The 14,482-nt window shown below is 43.1% G+C and overlaps 2 protein-coding genes across 5 annotated transcripts in view; one reads left to right on the forward strand and one right to left on the reverse strand.

The window, feature by feature from the left end:
* Positions 1-14,482, reverse strand: part of slc7a11 (solute carrier family 7 member 11) — a 246,158-nt gene that overhangs the window by 1,510 nt on the left and 230,166 nt on the right. For all 4 annotated transcript variants that reach the window (XM_068651937.1, XM_068651940.1, XM_068651935.1 and 1 more), the window contains one exon: positions 172-349. In XM_068651937.1, the coding sequence (XP_068508038.1) occupies positions 172-349 (178 nt within the window). The remainder of the gene's footprint in view (positions 1-171; positions 350-14,482) is intronic.
* On the forward strand, positions 2,443-7,327 carry LOC125981049 (endogenous retrovirus group FC1 Env polyprotein-like). The gene is made up of 2 exons (XM_049740881.2): positions 2,443-5,669; positions 5,775-7,327. Exons 1-2 carry the CDS (start codon positions 5,291-5,293, stop codon positions 6,536-6,538), a joined length of 1,143 nt encoding a protein of 380 aa, XP_049596838.1. The 5' UTR covers positions 2,443-5,290; the 3' UTR covers positions 6,539-7,327.

The raw sequence follows: 14,482 nt of genomic DNA on the forward strand, positions 1-14,482 counted from the left end.
GAAGGGTCTGCTATTGCTATTTTATGTACATGACAAAGGAACAATGCACAAAACCTCAAAGTATCAAACACATTTGTATATTAATTATCTATTGACTATATAATGTAACCTAGATGTTGATGCCTAGTAATCTAACAATACATTCTACAGTAACCACTGGTTCAGATTTACCTAATATCCTTTGCAACCACTTGGGCCTACGGTTGAAGCGTACAAATATGTAGTAGGCAGGGATCCCAGTCAGGGAAATGGCAAATCCAATGCCTGTGTTGGGTGGGTCTGAGTACAGCGAGAGGAAGACCATGAAGAAACAAGTAAGGCTGAACACCACTGGAATGAAAATCGGTACCTGGGCAGAAAACAAGGGTGAATTACAGGTTTACATGTTTTTCAACACATTTCAGGTTGGCAATGTGACATTTTGACTTGGTTTGTTTTATTACGTCTGTCAAGTGGGATGGAAATTCAGATGGTGCATAATTGGGTAATGGATTTGGCCCAGAGGAGAAAAAGACAGCCTCTATGGGGCCTCCTCTACGAGTATCTTACAGGCTTGATAAGCCTACATAAGCGAAGCTAATGTCTTTGCCACGTCTGCAGACCGCACAAAGCCTAGATGGTTTAGCGTTACTGCAGCTCAACGTTGAAGGCCTTACCACCGCTAAACTCAACGTCATCGAACAGATTGACATTAAAAACAAGGTGACTACAGTTGTACTGCAGGAGACCCACATCAAAAACAAGAACTTCTTGAAGCTTCCTAGGTACAGTCTGTCTGGTCACACCGGCGACAAACATCACGGCACAGCGACGCTCGTTCATAACGACATGGCTTGGTCAGCTATAGCACAGTCCGCAAAAGATGCAGAGGTGGAATGGATTGCAACTAAAGTGCAAGACACCGCCATTGTCAATATCTACAAGCGAACAAGTTCACTCCAACATCTCTGCCAGATGTCCCAGCCCCCTCCATGTACGCTGGTGATTTCAACAGCCAGCACACAGATTGGGGCTACAGCAGCTCTAATGCTGATGGTTAATTCCTGGCAGAATGGGCCTCGGCCGCAGAGGCAACACTCCTATGTGACCCAAAGGAGCCACGCACTTTCTACTCTGCACGCTGGAACAGCACCACCAACCCGGACCTGGCCTTTGCAAAATGCCGCGACAACGAACCGATACGAGAAAGACGTATCCTGGACAGATTCCCCTGTTCACATCATCGACCATCGCTTATAACCATCCCATCTCGTAGCCCCGATGTCGAGAAGTTGGATGTCACCCTCAACAGCGCCCTGCGGACTGTCTCGGGGTGCCTGCGAGCCACCCCAGTAAACCAATTGCCCGTCCTCGCAGGCATCGCCCCGGCTAACATCAGACGAGAAGCAGCCACGCTGGCCCTCTCCCGAAAGGCACAGACCAGTGAATCCCACCTCCTCCATAAGATCATCACAGAGACACCACGACGCGTGCGCCTAAAGTCACGACGCCCCTTTGCCAGCCAAGCCCATGAGCTGCTCAGCACAACATCAGCTGACACTTCCAAGGCCACCTGGGTCAAGACCAAATGGAGAGAACAGTGGAAGTCAGCAGAACCATCTCGGCTGCACCACTACATCAATGACCCCACAGACGTCTTTGGCCAGGACTTGCCCCGGAAACAGTGGAAAACCCTCAACTGCCTGAGGACAGGCGTTGGACGCTATGGAGCTGCAATGAAGAGGTGGGGACTCGCAGATAGTGCCTCCTGCGAGTGTGGGGACCCAGTCCAGACAGTAGAGCACATCATCAGCAGTTGCCCTAAACACCGGCCACCGAATGGCAAACAAGGCCTGATTGATCTGGACGACGACACGTTGACCTGGCTCGCCTCAACAGAGCTGCAAGTCTGAAGTCATACGACAGAAGAAGAAGGATTTGGCGCAGGCAAATTGGCAACCCTAAAACATGTAGTAGTTCCAAATTTTACCAGGAGATGGTGTTAAAGCTTGGCACATAGGGATGACCAAATGGAAACTGATAACAGGGATGAGAATGACAAATGTGAAAAAACACTGAAAAGTAACCAGGGGTCTGGGGGACCGACCGAGGGTCTGGGGTGTATATATGTATGTGTGATATATATATATATATATATATATATATATATATATATATATATATATATATATATATATATATATATATATATATATATATATAGCCTGTGATCAGGCTAATTGCTAATTGGGTACCATGATTGGGTATAAAAGGAGCCTCCCCAAACATGCTCAGTAATTTACAAGCAAGGACGGGGCGAGGTTAACCCCTTTGTCCACAACTGCGTGAGAAAATAGTTGAACAGTTTAAGAACAACATTTCTCAAAGCAAAATAGCAAGGAATTTAGGGATTTCAACATCTACGGTCCATCATCAAAAGGTTCAGAGAATGTTAGGGTTTTCCAGGTTATCTTTATCGTAGGATTATGTTGGAATGTAGACTGTAATGATTAAATCAATCTTGTCTTGCCCTCACAATGTAATGATTAAATCAATCACGTCTTGCCCTCACAATGCAGAGTAAGATGAAGTGGTTGCTTCCTCTGCTTGATTGACCAGCTGCAGGGGAAGCAATCAAAGTTGTTCTGTTTCCCACAACAGTGTAAAACACCCCCTGCTCTGATCTTATCAGAGGCCGGGGGTTCACCAAACCTGTCCACTCACCCCCACTCTGTTCCTCCTAATAAATATGCCCTTGCAGGGAGGAGACTTTTAGACTTCATTCGATAATCGCTGTTCAGACAGCGACGAATGGACTCTCCACCTGCAGGTGTCTAAAAGAACTTGCTTGTCTCCTGTTTCGTTCTTGCAAAATAAGTTGGAGTGAGCAAATCTCTAACATTTTGGTGCCGAAACCCGGGATCCTCATACCCACCATCTGACCGGCGAAGGAGGACGTGCTGCATTGTCGACAAGCCAGCGTCCATTAGGAGGACCTGGAAAAGAAAGTCCTGGGAAGAGAATTCTTCGCTGGGCCAGCATCTTAGGTCTGCCTTCGTCTGACAGAGGTGGATTGACGGGATCCGGCGGTGCAACGAACCAGGGGACAAGTAAGTTAAAGCGCTAAAGATACGGCTTTGGTTTGTCCGAGCTATGAGATTCGGCTTTGGTTTGTCCGAGCTATGAGATTCGGCTTTGGTTTGTCCGAGCTATGAAATTCGGCTTTGGTTTGTCCGAGCTATGAGATACGGCTTTGGTTTGTCCGAGCTATGAGATACGGCTTTGGTTTGTCCGAGCTATGAGATTCGGCTTTGGTTTATCCGAGCTATGAGATACGGCTTTGGTTTGTCCGAGCCATGAGGCCTAAAAAAGCGCTGGAGTTTGTGTGATTGAGTGTGTGACTGGTAGGATAAATTGACTAAAAAGCAGTTCTAGCGTTGATCCATGGCAATAAAACAGGCTAGTAATTTGTTGAAAGGTCAATTTAAACCTGCATTGAGGATCCTCAAAGCAATAGTTAAATAAATAAATAAGTAATAATAGTAATAATAATAATAATAATATTTTTGAGACAAAGAGATTGTATAACCTAAAACTACTAGAATTAATATGGGAAATAAAAACGGTAAATCTCTTGCTCTGCTCTTCTTTAAAACGAGAAGTTCATGGCAAGTAGATTTCTTAATTGTATGCAATATATGCCGAAGTGGAAGAGAAAGTATGGAGTAGAAAGGAAGTTGAGAGTTCAAGTGGTAAAGAAATGCAACTTGCTTCTAGAAGATAAATAAATAAAATTAGAATGTGCTGTCCTCGTGTGCATGGGAGGGACCAGCTCATGATCGACCACAGGAAATGGCCAGCCTGTGACGAATCATTGGTGCTGGGAACTACCTTTTGCGTGCGAGAGCTGTGCATGTGTGTGCGTATGTTAAAATGATGAACATTGGCTAAAGTTTTAGTATAAAAAAAATTTTGCTAGACTGTGGTCTATCCAATTTGCACAGCAGAACAGAAATGATTTTGAAAGATAAAAATGAGAGGAAAAAGAGAGAAATCTGTTTGCAAGCAGAAACTAATCCACACTAGTGCATGTTAAGTGTCGAGCCCACATGAGAAATTCGAAGAAAAAAAATGACAGAACATGCTTTCAGGAATTGGAAGAAGCTAAATTGTGAATTTAAGATTTTGCAATGCTACATTTAATAGGAATAATTGATTGGTTGTGTTATAAGATTATATAAAATTCTAAATGCAAGCTAAATCTGAGAGATTGAGTTCTTCAAATTTAAAAACAAAGAAAAAATTCAGATTAATTTGCCAGTTGTTTGGTTTAGTTAAGTCTTTTTTGAATTGGTGGATTGTTCTACCAGGAAACCTAAGTTGAAAATGATATATGAATGTTGTGTGGTGAGCTTGGATGAATTGGGACCAATGTGATAGAAAGACTCCTTTTTGGAGACTGCGTGTGAGATGCAAATGAACATTGATGAATGATAGCCTGAATGAAAAGAAATTACAGGTTGAATGGTTGAAGTTGTTGGCGACTACTATGGAAAATTAGAGCGACTTTGATGAAAGAGTGATTTTGAGCAGGTTGAATGTTAGAAAGAAACACGTAGCTTTTGGATTGATAATTAACTAGAGAAAAAAAAATGGAGAACCAGTAACACATGTAGAAGATGTGTGAACTGAGAAATTAAGAACCGTTTTGGAAAGAAAGTCAAACTAAATGATGATGAAATCATATGTAGTACTACAAAACTTTACTACATATGGATTCTCTAAATCATACAATTGAGTAAAATAAAACATACGTTTTGATTTGTATTCAAATTTCTAAGATTCTTGTGATAAACAATGAGAAAACGATTGAAAAGTAACAAAAGAAACTACAACAAAGGGAAAATGTCTAATCATTTGCTAGCTGAGTCGCTCCCCATTCGGGGAGGCCATCCATTTACTTGCTAAGCTAGTTGTCAAAACAGGGGCAAGATTAGAGAATGGCATCTATAAATGACCTACCCTACCAAAGAACCGATGCAAATGGGCTGCAATATTGAGCCATGGTGCGCGTCACATGGCTCAAGAGGAGGGATAGTGGGGCAGGTCAGTCAGCTTTATACAACATATGGATTTGATTCATATTCAAAACATTTTTTTTTTGTAGAGCTTGTTTCAAAAAAAAAAAAAAAAAAAAAAAAAACTCCTATTTGCCAGTTAAATGGGCACTACAATTGACTACGAGAGTTGCAAGCAACAGATGAAGAGCAGTCCTGGGCAGATTATCTAATCAGGACGCTCAAACTGAAAGATGTGTCCAATGCAAATTTACTGCCGCCTGATCTCTCCCCCTCACAGGTGGACAACCCTCAGGTTCACTGTGAGAGCTCACACACAGGAGGCGTGCTATGTGTGTTCGAAACTCCCCCCTTCCTCCACGCAAGTTCGCTTGGAGGCCAGAGCAATGAATGCCACTGAAGCAAAATGTATGGCATCCATGGGAGGAGTTGGATATCAGCACCGTGCCGTCACAGTCAAAGATGCTGACCCTTACCGCCCTGGACTTGCTGACGGTGCCTGTGATCAGCTGTTCTGGACAAATCTCAATGTGACTGTTAAAGGACGAACAATACCACAAGTGGCCTACACAGAGAGACCAGCTGGAGTGAATTACACATGTTACATCCAAGGTAACAAGACCCACGTCTGCATTAACGACGACTGCTCTCCAGGAGGAAACTGGATGGGAGCTCTGGACATCACCGATGAGTGTCAAGATAAGAGAGCCATTTCAGGTTTATCCGATGCTGCCCGCCAACTGGACAGGAGTGTGTGCACCAGTGTGGGTGACAGACCACACCTACAGGATATGACATCATCAGCTGACAGGAGCACACAACTCTTCTGGACTCGACGCAGAGCAGTTGCAACCTTTGACCCTCATGACCCTGTCTGGGGTGTGAACGTTCCAGAGGACCATAAAGTATGGTCTGCCGGAGACAAAGTTGTCCTTGCGCTCTTCCCTCAGATTGGGGTTGGGAAACTATCGCTCTTCATCGAGACACTGAACTATCGTTTTCAATCCTTTGTGAATCTCTCGCTGCAAGTCAACGATGGACAAAATAGAAAGATTCAGGCTATCAGACTGATGGTCTTGCAAAACAGGATGGTTCTGGACTTGTTGACGGCAGCACAAGGTGGTGTGTGCCACATCATTGGGACTTCCTGTTGCACATACATACCAGGAGAAAATGACACCCACATCAACGACGCCATGAATTCACTGAAGAACTTACAGCAGGCCATGTCTAATGACAAGGTCCCACATCAGTTTGATTTCTTTTCGTGGTTTTTCTCTGGCAACTGGTGGCAACTGCTTTTCAAATTGCTGTCTCCTGTGCTTGTTGTGCTGGTGGTGTTGTGCTCGTTTACGACCTGCGTTATCCCATGTTTGAAGTCTGCTGTGTCGAAGTTTGTGTCCTCTACTGTAGCCCAGGTTCATATACAACTCCTTAGAAATGACGGATGTGATGACGATGATGAAACATGGATTGCGTAGATGCTGTTCTGTTGAGCATGTTTTACAGAAACTTGATGATTTGACCATCGAAAATGCTTCACAAGTGATGGATACAATGATGTACTGTTTCTGTGTTTTTCTTTTTATTTTTTGTTATTCATAGCATTCTGGCCGCCTGTGGCAACGGGGCCGTGTAAGAATTTTCCTGCTAATAACATCTGGCCAGCAGGTTTTTCGCTTACACAATAAGTTTGATCTGGGGTGTTGAGGTAATGCCTCATCTTCACTGGAAAGTGTTGCTATCATTGTTTGTTGTTTTTATTTTTACCATTCTACTTTCTTCATTATACGTATATATATATATGTGTTTTTTTTCCTTCTTACTTGTCTTTGTTGTTTGGGGTGACATAATCATATGATAAAACAGGAGGGAGATGTTAGGGTTTTCCAGGTTATCTTTATCGTAGGATTATGTTGGAATGTAGACTGTAATGATTAAATCAATCTTGTCTTGCCCTCACAATGTAATGATTAAATCAATCACGTCTTGCCCTCACAATGCAGAGTAAGATGAAGTGGTTGCTTCCTCTGCTTGATTGACCAGCTGCAGGGGAAGCAATCAAAGTTGTTCTGTTTCCCACAACAGTGTAAAACACCCCCTGCTCTGATCTTATCAGAGGCCGGGGGTTCACCAAACCTGTCCACTCACCCCCACTCTGTTCCTCCTAATAAATATGCCCTTGCAGGGAGGAGACTTTTAGACTTCATTCGATAATCGCTGTTCAGACAGCGACGAATGGACTCTCCACCTGCAGGTGTCTAAAAGAACTTGCTTGTCTCCTGTTTCGTTCTTGCAAAATAAGTTGGAGTGAGCAAATCTCTAACAGAGAATCTGGTAAAATCACTGCACGTAAGCACCACGGGCGGAAACCAAGACTGAATGACCATGACCTTCGATCCCTCAGATGGCACTGCCTTAAAAACGACATGAGTGTGTAAAGGATATCACCAAATGGGCTCAGGAAAACTTCATAAAACCACTGTCAGTAAATAGAGTTACTACATCAGTAAGTGCGGGTTAAAACTCTACCATGCAAAGCAAAAGCCGTTTATATACAACATCCAGAAACGCCGCCGAGTTCTCTAGGCCCGAGCTCATGTAAAATGAACTGATGCAAAATGAAAAAGTTTTGTGGTCTGATGAGTCCTCTTTTCAAATTGTTTTTGGAAGACCCCAGACTGTTGAACAACTGAAGCGGTTCATCAAGCAAGAATAGGAAAGAATTCCGCATGAGAAGCTCAAGGAATTAGTCTCCTCTCGTCCAAAACGTTTGAGTGTTATTAAAAGGAAAGGTGATGTAACGAAGTGGTAAACATGCCCTTTCCCAACTTCTACTGCACGTGTTGCAGCCATGAAATTCTAAGTTAATTATTATATTAACCACTCTTAGAGTCTCAGAGTCATTACTGTGCAATAACATCCCGCTTGCCACACCTTTTTTGTCTACACTGTTTGTACTATGTGTCCTCTCTGCATCCATTGCAGCCTGGTCATCCTAGAAGAGGGACCCTCCCATCTGTTGTCTCTTCTCAAGGTTTCTCATTTCCCCTAGCTGGAGTTTTGAGTTTTTCCTTGCCCTCTTGGGAGTTTAAGATCAGGGGGTGTTTGAGAATATCTTTCGTTCTTCACATGTCCTGAGTGTTGTTGTTAGTCACCTAAATGTTGAACAGAGGCTGTGATTTACCGAAGTCAAATTCCTTGTTTGGCACGCTCAAACATGGCGAATAAAAAAATCTTGAATCTTGAATATGAAAAATAAAATACAGTTTATGAGTTTGAGCATTAAATATGTTGTTTTTGTAGTGTATTCAATTGAATATAGGTTGAAAAGGATTTTCAAATCATTGTATTTTGTTTTTATTTACATTTTACACAATTTCCCAACTTCAACCGAACCCGGTTTGTATAATGCCGCTGCTCTCAAGCCATGCCCATCTGAAGCAGTTCTTGATCCCGTTTGGCTTGTCTATTTCCCCGGCATGAGCCTCATGCTGGCGAAAACTGAGTAGGCCCTAGATCTATCTCACTACCGTAATTTTTGGACTAAAAGTCGCTCCGGAGTATAAGTCGCATCAGCCATAAAATGCACAATGAAGAGGAAAAAAAAACATATATAAGTCACACCAGAGTTTAAGTCGCACTTTGGGGGAAATGTTTTTGACAAAATCCAACACTGGCAAGTGTATTTAAACGTCATGGGTTTCCACACTTGAAAAGGAAGGACTTGACCAGACTGGGATTCCACTCTTTGTTCGGGTTTCTAATGAGCGAAAGAATCAAGGTGAATAACCAGTAGTCCCTTTGGTCTTCCCTTCCCATGAGTTTTCTCCTTTCTCCGTGGAGCTCAGTGCGATTCGTTGCTACTGCTGTGTTGCTCACTGATTGAAAGGATTGTTGTTTGCTGCTGCTGCTGCTGCTGCTGCTGCTGCTGCTGCTGCTGCTGCTGCTGCTGCTGCTCATTGGACAAGAGGATTGAGCTGTTTGCTGCTTATGAACCCTGGTGTGTGCGTGCTCCCAATCAGGATAGATTGCGCTCAGCTGTTGAGGCGCTCTGAGGCGCTCCACTGCATGCTGCGCGTTCACGTCATAGACCTGCGGTGACCCCTTGTGGCCACACACCCACAGACAGGTGCGCACCTCCCAGGTCGCCGCAACAAACACCAAGAAGAGACATGAACCAGCAACAACAGGCTAAACGACACGGTATGCTAACGTGACAAACACGAACAAGGAGCTGAGAACGGGCCTGATGTAACATTAACAGTGATTCAAATAACTATAACAAAAACAACACGTTTATCAAACCATCTGTGTCACTCCAAATCATTAAATCCATCAAATTCTTCGTCCTTTGTGTAAACAACGCCACGTGTGTGGCGCGCCGGTGACGTCGGACTCGTTGTCAAATTATTCCACAGGTCCATATAACTAGATATAAACTATATATCAAATAACAATCATATAAACAGCAATTTTATCAAACCATCGTGTCGCTCTAAATAATTAAATCCATTTGAATCTTTGTCTTTTGTGTAAACACCGGCGCATCTAACCCCGGAAGTGTGTGCGGTGCGCCACTGGCGTCAGTTGCAGTTCAACTTATTACACAGGCTCATATAACTATATATAAACTATATATCCAACTATAATATGAACAACAATTTCATCGAACCATCCATGTTACTCCAAATCATTAAATCCATCGAAATATTCGTCCTCTGTGTCACTTTAAAAAAATTTAAAAAAACGGCTGTTGACTCCGGAACTCCATGCGCCGCTGACGTCAGACTCGTCGTCAGACACGTTGTCAGACTCGTCGTCAGACACGTTGTCAGACTCGTCGTCAGACTCGTCGTCAGACTCGTCGCCAGTTGCGGCTCCAATTATTCCACAGATCTACGTATATAACTATATTGTGGCGTTACCAAAGTAACCGTCTTTTTATTTCACAAAACAAGAGCTCACCATATGTGTGTGTGCTCCAAGCAAGCGCCCTGGATCTCTCTTCCCCCTTCCCCCCCACCTTCACGGCCTCGCTAGACAATCGGAAACTACTGAAGTCTAACAACATACACGTTGCTACTCTAAATAAACTATATGTCAAATTACTATAACATAAATAACAAGTTTATCAAACCATCTGTGTCACTCCAAATCATTAAATCTCTTGACTCCGGAAGTCACTGAATGGAACTCATTGTCAGTGAGGCTCCAATTATTCCACAGCCATAGTGCGCCCTCATGCGGTTTAAAGTGAAAATAACATGTGAAGTGATCAACTATACTAGTAAGTAAGTAATGTGTTAATGATCAAGTAAAAATGTTTTAATAATTTCACATATAAGTCGCTGCTGAGTATAAGTTGCCCCCCACCCAAACTATGAAAAAAACGTGACTTATAGTCCGAAAAATACGGTAAATAATTTGTCTACAAGTGTTGAAAACCCAATCGCAAATTTACATTGCGGCTGTGTAAAAACACTAGTTCTCTGCGTAAGTTAAGTTAACAAGTGGAAATTATGTGCCGAACGTAGCGCCAAAATGCTGCCGAAAATAGTCGCATCACTGCTGCCAGTGAGTTAGGTTTACAGAGGCAAGCCAATTTCCGTACTCACAGCTCTACTAATTTTGCCTTGAGATGTGCCAAAAGATGCCGTTGCAGTGGGCGGGCGAATGCTCGCAAGTCGCCGAGGCTAACGTTGCCCGCTTTCGTACCCCCCCCCCCCCCCCATATATATATTAAAAAAAAAATCTCAATGAATTTACACGATTCACGGAAATGATACTTTCGACAGAAAAAAAACATGGAAAAGTCTCATCCCTGTGACAAATCTAATTAATTAAATTGTTAGCAATTGGGAGGACACGACCTGCTTGAACACGTAGTAACACACAATTTTGGAATATGATTTTGCTTTGCCATAATTTTAATCTGTAACAGATTGAGTTTAATATCATTATATATGTTAAAATTAGAAGAACCCATTATTATGGCTAAGTATGATTGTGTTAAGTTGATCATTACTAGACAAGATGTATGTGTTATTGATGTTGCAATGTTTAATCAATATCCAACAAGCATTTAACATTGTTGTTCCATCTATACATTAATGTATTAAGTTGAGAGGAGACATCAAGTGTTAATAGTGGTACTATTAAGTGGTGGAAGACTGCGATCCCACGCATGAGCCTGACCCAGAGGTCACCTTATCCGGTCGAGGATGCAGCTGCAGTCTATTTTTAGAAAAAATATAGGTGGAGGACCTATAGAGACCTATAGGGAAATCCCCGTCACGTGCAGGAAGACCTATGGGGACCTATAGAGGCCTATAGGGAAATCCCCGTCACGTGCAGGGAGACCTATAGGGGAAGTCACGTGCAAGGAAGGCCTATAAATATGTCGTCCTGACACAGAGCAAGGCTCTTCTTCCTGGTCAGAGTGATGGCCCTGACACTGCCCGGAGTAAAGAACGCCAATTAGACGAAGATGGATTTTTCATTATTTTTGAGATTGGACCAAAATCTACTAAGATGAATTTCTAGAGTCTTCGAATTGGACTTTGTCAAATTTTAAGCTTCGAATTGGACTTTGTCAAATTTTAAGCTTCGAGGAAGGCAGAGGAGACAGCTTCGTCTGGCAGCAAGGCGAAGACGCCAATGTAACAGCGTTGGCTAATCTCCTCATCGGCAGACCTTTCCTCTTTTTAAACAAAATTCGGATTTTGAAACAAAGGAGAACTGATCACTCGACTTGTTCAACCAAATAGCATTTTAGACCTTTTGTCTTCTCTTTTGCTCTGAGATTGGTGAGTGGAATTATTGTTGTTTGTTCGACTTGTAATTCATTTTCTTGCTTATTCATTAAATTTCTTCTTAATCCTTTATTCGGTTATCGATTATTTCGTATTAACTATGTTGAGCATGGTTTTATATGCACTAATTAGAACTTTGAATTTTCTTTATTTCCCTATCATAGTAATTCTTTAAATCCATTCGATTCTTTTTAAAGTGAAGACAGCTTTAATCCTTAACATCAGGAATTGTCAGATTCGGTTCGAAATAGTTATCTTAAGCTCAGCTAGGGCAAGTGCGCACTAGTGTAAATTAACGAATCCTTGAAGTCTTAACAAAGACATCTAAATATATCCAATATTTAACAAAAGCCCCAAATCAGAACAGAGCCACAAGTAGGGCGCAGTCATTCTGACACCGTGTCTCGACCTTCGTTACCCTACACGAGCGTCGCTTGACTTTATCCAAAGTCCGGCCCACGGGCCAAATCCAGCCCCCGGTCAGATTTCATACGGCCCACAGCTTCGGTTTTATAATGTATTATTTATGGCCTGCCTGCACTGTCAAACTGAATAAGCAAATCATGAAACGTGAAAATATAATTCCTCCTATTACCAAGAGGTGGCAGCACCACCACTCTCCTCTCATTTCTGCCATGGCGACTGCAAAGAAAACAAGGAAAGTTGACATTGAGGGCAGTCGCTTTCAAGAGAAATGGGAATTATAATACTTCTTCACTGAAAGTCAAGGCAATTGTGTTTGTCTAATTTGTAAAGAGAGCCTTGTTTAAGGATTTCAACCTAAAGAGACACTATCAGACTAAACATGCTAATACATAAGACAAGCTAACAGGGAGTGACCGCGCTGATAAAGTGAAGCAGCTCCAAGCTAAACTGGCATCACAACAGTGATTCTTTACACGGGGCTGTGAGTCAATAGTAAATCAAAAGTAAATATTAATATTGAATATTACGAAGTGGCCATGTTAATACTGTTGATGTTATGAACCTGTAAACGTGACATAAACTATTACTTTCTGAAAGATATTGTAAATGACAAGAGCAAAATTCACTTGTTTTAAGTTTTAATAATAACAGCCAACTTTGCATTACTTATAACTCCTGTTTAAAATGTTCATGAGGCAAAAATAATTTTAAACTCATGTAAATTTAAAGTGGCGGCTCGGTAGCACTGGGTAGCACGTCCGCCTCACAGTTAGGAGGGTGCGGGTTCGATTCCACCTCCGGCCCTCCCTGTGCGGAGTTTGCATGTTCTCCCCGAGCCCGCGTGGGTTTTCTCCGGGCACTCCGGTTTCCTCCCACATCCCAAAAACATGCTTGGTAGGCCGATTGATCATTCCAAATTGTCCCTAGGTGTGAGTGCGAGTGCGAATGGTTGTTTGTCTCTGTGTGCCCTGCGATTGGCTGGCAACCGGTTCAGGGTGTCCCCCGCCTACTGCCCGATGACGGCTGGGATAGGCTCCAGCACGCCCGCGACCCCCGTGGGGACTAAGCGGTTCAGAAAATGGATGGATGGATGGATGTAAATTTAAAGTATTTCATACAGTTCGTTCAATGTTACTTGACTCTTCAGATATGAATGAAAGGCAGAATTTGTGTTTTTAGAGTTGTTCACATCTGCCTAAGTGGCTTATATTGGGTTATTTTGTCATTTAAAAATAAAGACAATTGGGACAATGAAATTTGTTTTATAACAGTGTGTATTTGCATGAAATTTTTGTAGTTAAAAAATGTCCGAAAAAACTATTGGCCCCCGGGCCCCTTCACTTTATCAAATCTGGCCCTCCTTGCAAAAAGTTTGGACACCACTGTGTTGATTGGCGTCAATCTAATCTTTTTATGACCCACACGGGCCCGGGGAGAACATGCAAACTCCACACAGGGAGGGCCGGAGGTGGAATCGAACCCGCACCCTCCTAACTGTGAGGCGGACGTGCTACCCAGTGCTCCACCGAGCCGCCCTTTATTTATCCATCCATCCATTTTCTGAACCGCTTAGTCCCCACGGGGGTCGCGGGCGTTCTGGAGCCTATCCCAGCCGTCATCGGGCAGTAGGCGGGGGACACCCTGAACTGGTTGCCAGCCAATCGCAGGGCACACAGAGACAGACAACCAATCGCACTCACACTCACACCTAGGGACAATTTGGAGTCTTCAATCGGCCTACCAAGCATGTTTTTTTTTGGAATGTGGGAGGAAACCGGAGTGCCCGGAGAAAACCCACGCGGGCCCGGGGAGAACATGCAAACTCCACACAGGGAGGGCCGGAGGTGGAATCGAACCCGCACCCTCCTAATTTAATAAAGGTGGTCAGCAACTCAGACGAGTCTCTTCACCCCCGGCTTATTTAACTCTCGTCTCCCCATGAGAGCTGCATTACAGCGGCGCGGGGACAAGGGAGAGTTTGGCCTTTTAAATGGAGGTCGGGACACTTACGTGCAGATTTGACATGTCTTAACCATGTGTATTAATTTCTCTCTTTCAATAATTCCTTTAGGATAAAAGGTCATCGTATACCGTAATTTTCGGACCATAAGTCGCGTTTTTTTCCATAGTTTGGGTGGGGGGGCGACTTATAATGAGGAGCGACGTATATGTGAATTAAAAAAA

This window comes from Syngnathus scovelli, chromosome 1, assembly GCF_024217435.2.
Source record: "Syngnathus scovelli strain Florida chromosome 1, RoL_Ssco_1.2, whole genome shotgun sequence".
Lineage (NCBI taxonomy): Eukaryota > Metazoa > Chordata > Actinopteri > Syngnathiformes > Syngnathidae > Syngnathus > Syngnathus scovelli.